The 8,032-nt window shown below is 39.7% G+C and overlaps 1 protein-coding gene across 1 annotated transcript; it reads right to left on the bottom strand.

Annotated features, from left to right (window-relative positions):
• Positions 1-7,134: 7,134 nt before the first annotated feature.
• On the bottom strand, positions 7,135-8,032 carry LOC120558563 (macrophage mannose receptor 1-like). The gene is made up of 3 exons (XM_039799612.1): positions 7,755-8,032; positions 7,355-7,452; positions 7,135-7,284 (listed from the first exon to the last, which is right to left on the bottom strand). Exons 1-3 carry the CDS (start codon positions 7,993-7,995, stop codon positions 7,150-7,152), a joined length of 474 nt encoding a protein of 157 aa, XP_039655546.1. The 5' UTR covers positions 7,996-8,032; the 3' UTR covers positions 7,135-7,149.

Below are 8,032 nucleotides of genomic sequence, written 5' to 3'. Positions count from 1 at the left end.
AAAATTACAAAGACTAAATTTAATTCTGTTGGAAATCATTTTAACATGATTTTTTAAAGAAAGTTTGGAATCTATAATCACGCCCAAGTATTTAAACTCAGTTACAATTTCCAACTCCTCTGTGCCCAAAAACACCCCGAATTGAGAAGGCGTAATGGTAGAAGGTTGCTTTGACAAATATAAACAAACAGTTTTTTTTGCATTTAAAATAAGACATGATCTATTGAGCCATGTTTGTATATGTGTAAGAGCTGTTGTGAGCACACGTGCTGCCTCCTCAGGATTTTTTCCTTCAGTAAAAATCACAGCATTATCAGCGTAAAGCTGGACATCAACATTTAAACAATAATCAGGTAAATCATTTATATATAATGAAAATATACTAACACACACTGTGATAATACTCCATTACAAGTTAAAGTCCTGCATTCAGACCATACTGCAGTAAAGGTACTAGCAGTGAGAGATGAAGCAGGCAGTGCAGTGTGAGGAAGCAGGTCTCTAGATAGATACATAGATAGATAGGTCGATTTTTAGCCCCCCCATCTGATGTTTACCTGGGCAAGATCTTCTTTTAAAAAGGTCTTTTTAAAACATGAGGCCTCCACCATGACCTTCATAGTTTAACCTCTTAAGAAACGCTTGAAATCCCATGCTCTTTGGTCTAAACGTCATACCCAAATTAAAAGTGGTACAGCTCCCATATACTTTGACACTCTGGGGTGTGCCTGATATCATTGGAAATGTATCACTCTCAAGTTTTTGTTACAAAGGTCAGGTTGATTCCAGGCCTTACTGACACAGAGTTACAGAGGCTAGAATAGAGGTTTTTTATTTCCGTCCAAGTCATACATCTGTAAAATTATTAAAATACACTGCTGTAAACACATGTATCATATACACAGACAACGCAACGCTATAGCCACATGTCTCAGCTTACTACAGAGAAAAGAAGAAGAAAAACAGTGCTTAATTGTTAAATGCAATATGAAAATATTAGGGCTGGGTATCGCCAATGATTCCTAAATGTATTCAGAGTCACAAGGTTCTGATTGGATTACATTTCTGAAATATCAGTTCCAACACCAGTTTATTTAGTTTGGATATAAAACAGATTCAAGAAGAACATTTAATGTGATAATATTTAAACAGTATTGACTACTTATTATGTAGACTTCTTCCCTTTTCTCATGAACCAATCAGCTGGCCCTTCATCCAGCCCATAATAACCTACCTGTACCGTTGCTGCTGCTGCTGTTTCTCTGTGTCCTCTTCTTTTTGGAAGCAGCTCCACATCATCTGTCCTCTGATATGAAAACAGCTGAGTTATGACAATATTGAGTCAACCATTAAACTAGCAGCCAGAGAGTCTGTTTATCATACATTGCTGGCCCCGGTATAATGCAGAGAGGGAGGGCGCCCTCTGCTGGCAAGATCTGTGCTAACATCCTAGAGACACACCTGGTAACAGAATACAGGTAAGAGACAGGAATAACACCACCACACATCCTAGAGACACACCTGGTAACAGAATACAGGTAAGAGACAGGAATAACACCATCACACATCCTAGAGACACACCTGGTAACAGAATACAGGTAAGAGACAGGAATAACACCATCACACATCCTAGAGACACACCTGGTAACAGAATACAGGTAAGAGACAGGAATAACACCACCACACATCCTAGAGACACACCTGGTAACAGAATACAGGTAAGAGACAGGAATAACACCATCACACATCCTAGAGACACACCTGGTAACAGAATACAGGTAAGAGACAGGAATAACACCATCACACATCCTAGAGACACACCTGGTAACAGAATACAGGTAAGAGACAGGAATAACACCATCACACATCCTAGAGACACACCTGGTAACAGAATACAGGTAAGAGACAGGAATAACACCATCACACATCCTAGAGACACACCTGGTAACAGAATACAGGTAAGAGACAGGAATAACACCATCACACATCCTAGAGACACACCTGGTAACAGAATACAGGTAAGAGACAAAGTCATCATGTGTTTGACACTTTATGTTTCTCTGAATTAAAGAATGTTTCTGTTTCTTCTTGTTCAATGCAAGAACACAACTAATAGAAACAGAAAATGCTGAGTCATTCGGCTAATGTAATGGGGCGATTTGATATACAATTTTGAAATTGTTGAGTCAAAGATCAAAGAGATCATAATTCAATTCATTACTGAAGTAAATTTATAAAAGTAAATGTAAACACATGTATTAAAAGCTTGTTAAAAAGCTGATCCGTGATTGATTAGTTATGTCTACAAGGTCGGAAGCGGGAGTTCTCAGTGCGATGCCTAATTCTTGTTGGAGCTACCGGAGAGAAAACATCGTTTTCTGAGTGATCATTTCTATCTCGCATTTCCAGGCTGTTACACTAACCACCAACTCATGTTTTAAATAGTTAAAGGGGTGATAGAATGATTATATAGGGTATTTCACACTGTTCCTTATGGTCTCCTAATGGGGTATGTAACATTGGTTGGGCTGAAAATGGCCTGGTTGATATTTTATTGGCCCTTATGCATCCCTGTGTTTTGGCCCTATTTGTAACAAGAGCTTTTCTTCCAATTATGGTATGGTCATGAATATTTAGATGAGCTTGCGTGCTGATTGGTTGGAGCCGACTTGCCATAACGCATATTAGAGACGCGCGCTGATTGGTTGAGCGAATCCCCAATACACATATATTAGAGAGCGACAGAATCTCATATTCCAGACACTTCAATGTTTCATTACCAAATTCACTTCTGAGACTTTTTAAGCGGAAATCAACTATATAAAGCTGAAATATGGGCCGTTTTGCAAAATTTGATGGCTAATTGCAAATTTGGTAAGACGTGCCGGACTTTAGGAGCTCCACACAGTCTGACGAGAAAGCGGCAGCCTGCTGGGCTCCATACCCAGCGCAAAGTCACCCTTTGTGGATACTGCATACCGGGCTCCCGGCCAGCTGCGGCATAACTATAATATATTTACGGTTTGAATTTCGTCACACCACTTTGATTTTAAGGCATTTTTATGAACGTGAGGCGCGTCTTTGTAGGACGAGCAGCTGCTTGCAATATGTCCCATTCATTACAATGGGGAAATACCGCGCTAGCTAGCTACACTGTCGCCATAACTAAATTATATTTACAGTTTGAATTTCGCACGCCACTTATACAACATCATTCCCCAATGTCTTATAAAGCTAACCGTTGTGTCCGGATTTGATTTTAAGGCATTTTTATGAACGTTGAGGCGCGTTTTTTTTTTAGGACGAGCAGCTGCTTGCTATATGTCCCATTCATTACAATGGGGAAATACCGGCGCTAGCTAGCTACACTTCGCCATAACTAAATTATATTTACAGTTTGAATTTCGTTCACCGCATGAATATTACAGGTTCCTCGCGGTCTTACAAAGCTTAGCTAACACTTGTCCGATTTCGGATATCAATTGAATGTATTTTTGTGAATGTCAGAGTTAGGAGGAGGCTAGCTAGCTCTCATTGATGGACTCCATCTCACCGCCGCTCTATCAATGAGACTCGCGGACAAGAGGCTTTATTTCCGATTGTTTGTTTAAATAACTCAACACACATACCCATTATAAGATTAACTGGAACCCGGGCTGCGGTAAAAGATTGCGGCGGTAATAAGGCTCGCTGACACTGCGTCAGGGCGGCGATGTAGCAACCCAGGCAGCACCAACACCGGCACTAAACTCCGACACACAGTCGGAAATAATTTGCAATTAGCCATCCTTTTTCGTAAAGCGGCCCATATTTGAGCTTTATATGGTTGATTTCTCGCATAAAAAAGTTTCAGAAGTGAATTTTGTAATGGAATAGCAGAGATCTGCGTGACCTAGCTAGATTCAGAAGACTACCTGATCTCAGGTCAGTTGTGTAGCCTATGTAAATGTACTAACTGATCTCAGGTCAGTTGTGTAGCCTATGTAAATGTTGGGGCGTGACTGTTCTCTTAAGGTTCCGGATTTTGAGATGCTTGCGTAAGCAACTCAGCTTTGTTGGGATTCGCCCGTTTTCAGCGGCAGTTTCAAAATATGAGATTTTCATAGTAAAGGGTGTCAGTGGGACTTTGAGCTTCTATGTATGTCCTATTTACCCACCGAACTGTCGTTATTCAACTATGACAGGGTAAAATCGGTTTTGCATTCTATCACCCCTTTAAAGAAAAGATTCAAACTCTTTTTGTTAGTTCATTATTTTCACAACTTTATTAAATTCATGAGAACAAAACAATTTGTATTGAAATTCACTCTTAAAAAACTCTTTTATTTCTTACGAAAATATATTAAGTTTATGACAAATAAAAATCCTCAAATCGTCATATTGAAGAAGCTAGAAGCTGTAAATATTTAGTATTTTAGTTTAGAAGATGTTACAGACACATAAGTCTCATGATTAACTAAAGGTAAATGTTTAAAGTTTGCATCTCTAATAAGGTGACAGAACAACAATCATACATATAATTACTTTATAATATTACTCTCACATGAAGAAAGAGATTTAGTCTGATGAATATAGATTTTATAAATTCAACACTAAAGATAATTTATATTTTAAACAAATTAAATAATGTTAATGTTAAAACATCTCCACCACAACCTGAAAAAACATAAACATAAAATATGATAAATCAGTAAAACATGTCAGTTATATCCTATCCCCACGGACGATATATCAGATAAATACTAAAGTCTTGTTTTATTCTAACAACAGTCTAAAGCCCAAATATATTAAGTTTATGATCAAATATAACAAAGAAAAGCATCAAATCTTCATGTTTGAGAAGCTGTGAATATATTTACTATTTCTGTTATAACTAAAAGTATTAACTAGGGTTGGGTACCGAGATGCAGTGCCAATAGAGCACCAGTTCCGACGTAAATGGTACGTGACCGAATAAGAAGGAACATTTCTGTGCCGCATTTCGGTGCCTGACTTTTTTTTTTTTTTTTTCAGAAGCATCACTGGACGGGACGCTAGATTACCATTAGCTAGTAGCTGGATTAAACACAATGGTTAAAATGCTGACAGCTGACATTAAGCGGTGTAAAGTGTGACTGTATTTCCCTGTAGAGGATTCCAACAGCGGGACGTAACGGTCTGACTGCAGCTGCCGATGTCGGAAAAACAACACAGACGGTGCTGTTTTTTTCACATGCTGTTGCAAAAACTAGTAACGTTAGAAAAACTACAACACCACACCGGATCTAACTAGACCGCAAACAAAACAACAGGCACGCTGCACACACTGGTTTGGGCTTGGAGCCGGCCAAAGAGTAGCAGGCTAACGTTACGTTTTGAGTGGATGGTGAACGTGAGACACTGAAATGGACGCCAATAAGATTCTGAATGGAAAGTTTACTTTTAAAAAGTTGCCAAATGGTTCCATTGACAAGACCAAAGTGATCTGTGTGTTTGGTGGTTGTGAACTGAGCTATCATCGCAGCATGTCCAGTCTGAAATACCACTTAATGGCCAAGCACACAGCTGATGGCCAAGCACACAGCTGATGGCCAAGCACACAGCTGATACTGATGGCCAAGCACACAGCTGATGGCCAAGCACACAGCTGATACTGATGGCCAAGCACACAGCTGATGGCCAAACACACAGCTGATGCTGATGGCCAAGCACACAGCTGATGGCCACGCACACAGCTGATGGCCAAGCACACAGCTGATACTGATGGCCAAGCACACAGCTGATGGCCAAGCACACAGCTGATGGCCAAGCACACAGCCGATGCGAATTGTCCGCCCCCTCATCAAAGCCACGCGACAATGGATTAGTGTGAGATTGAACGCTACAGTATATACCAATGTTGTTTTCAATGAAAAAAACATTTGCACAAAGCAAGCCGATCCACTTTTCCATGTTGATAAAAGCATTAAAATGAGAAAAAATAATGGGACAAAAAGAAATTAAGGGACATTTAGAATAGATAAAAATGTGCGATTAATTGCGAGTTAACTATGACATTAATGCAATTAATCGCGATTAAATATTTTAATCGTTTGACAGCACTAATTATTAATCAATTATTTAATTTTGACCATATGGCCTTAGCAATAAACAAGCCGTTCTTTAATGTTGCCGACTGTCATTTTGTGGTCCTTTTTTTAAATATTTTGTATTATAAATATACTATATATATTTTGGTTCAGGCACCGGTTCAGGCACTGTTCATGCACCAGCACCGTTTTAAAAGTATCGATTTAGCACCGGTATCGGAAAAAAACCAAACGATATCCAACCCTAGTATTAATTGATTAAAACACTTGGAATAATCCAGAGGTCATTAACCGTTACTATCAACAGAGACATCGCCAAAAATAGAAATCTGTCTGGAGCCGCAAAACATATTAGAGCTTTATAATGAAGGTACCAGTCTATTGAAGTCTAAATTATTCTATCAACATCACTGATAGGTCTAAATAAGCCTTCATTTATAGTTTTCGTTTTACTTCATTGTTAATTTTATACTTTTTATTGACACACATAGGCCTAAAATACACATGCTCAGGACCTATTTATGCACTAATGGAGAGATGTCAGAGTGGGGGAGGGGCTGCCAGTGCTGGACCAGTGCCCTGAGTGGTTGGGGGGGTACAGTGCCTTGCTCAAGAGCACCTTGGCAGTGCCCAGGAGGTGAACTGGCATCTCTCCAGCTACCAATCCACACTCCATACTTTGATCCGTATGGGGACTTGAACCAGCGACCCTCCGGTTCCCTACGGACTGAGCTGCTGCCACCGAGCTCCTACTGATAATAATATGCTGATGTTAGTCTTTTGACCGATACATTTCTTAACGTACATTTACTTTCTGAACCCAGAGAATGTTCTTTTTCTGTTTAGTATTTGTAATCCATAGCTAGTCTACGGAAGCTCAAGATCTCTTTTAAAATAAAGAATGTAAGACTCACTAGAACAATAATAAATGAAAACTAAACTATTCATTACATTTAAGTTATTGTCACTATAGAGAATAATGGATGCATCAGCTGATTGTTGCAGCTCTATTCTGCTCCGTCACATCTTTGAGGAAAGAACCAGACTTTTCTCTGATGAAAACAGACGCAGCAACTCAACATTACAGCTCCTTCCTCTTCCTCCTCCTCTTGTTGGTCTTCTTGTCTTCCTTGTGGAAGACTTTTCCATCGGCCTGCTTCCTCCAGCTCAGTTTGATGTTGTCGTCCAGCCCCTGGGCCCTCAGCTTCTGTTTCAGCTGTGACACAAAACTTATCTTATCTGATTTGTTTTTTCATAAAGGTAAAACAGTATAAAACCTGATTTACCTGCTTCAACATGGCCTCCATCACAGCAGGGTCATTCAGATCCAGATTCTTCTTGTTCTCAAACTTCACTTTCAGCACTTTCTTTGCAACAGGAACCACTTTGTAAAAATCAAACAAACTTTATGAGTTCAAACATTTCTGTGTGGATAATAATCAGCATCCTGTTCATTCCTCATCATCAGTTTAAACAATAGATTCAACACTAACTGATCATCTGCAGCTGATCACCACTGCATGCTAACTTTATTAACTATTCCATGGAAATGATCCACATCATCATGTTCACATTTACTCTCCACAACCTGATGTTTTCTCTTGTTTTTGTGTTATTCTAATGTGATGCTAAAAGTAAACCTGAATCTAAATGTAAAAGCTGTTTGAATCCCGGGTTAGCACTCACCTGGACCGTAGCAAATGAACGCTCTCTCCATGTCACAGGACCAGTCCTCCCAGGCTCCTGATTGGCTGAAGTCTGCAGCCACGTAAGTCTCGTTGTTGTTATCAGGTTGGCCGTTCTTCCAGAAGCTGAATGAGGAGGTACTTCCATCTGACCACTTCCAGGAGTCTCGGAAAAGGCCGATCCAACCCCAGATAGAGTATACTCCAGGTAGGATCGCCTGTACCTTCTGGTTCTCTGTCATGTTTCTCACACTGGCCAGGTCTGTGTAGAGAGCTCTG

Source organism: Perca fluviatilis, chromosome 5, assembly GCF_010015445.1.
Source record: "Perca fluviatilis chromosome 5, GENO_Pfluv_1.0, whole genome shotgun sequence".
Taxonomy (NCBI): domain Eukaryota; kingdom Metazoa; phylum Chordata; class Actinopteri; order Perciformes; family Percidae; genus Perca; species Perca fluviatilis.
This window is presented reverse-complemented; position numbering and strand designations above follow the sequence as displayed.

What these genes read in the sequence shown, in the direction of transcription:
- LOC120558563 (XM_039799612.1), bottom strand. Translation starts at nt 7,995, where the DNA reads ATGACAGAGAACCAGAAGGTACAGGCGATCCTACCTGGAGTATACTCT. An exon ending in GTTCATTTGCTACGGTCCAG is followed by an intron (nt 7,453 to 7,754) that starts GTGAGTGCTAAC and finishes ATTTTTACAAAG; the next exon opens with TGGTTCCTGTTGCAAAGAAA. An exon ending in TGGAGGCCATGTTGAAGCAG is followed by an intron (nt 7,285 to 7,354) that starts GTAAATCAGGTT and finishes TTTGTGTCACAG; the next exon opens with CTGAAACAGAAGCTGAGGGC.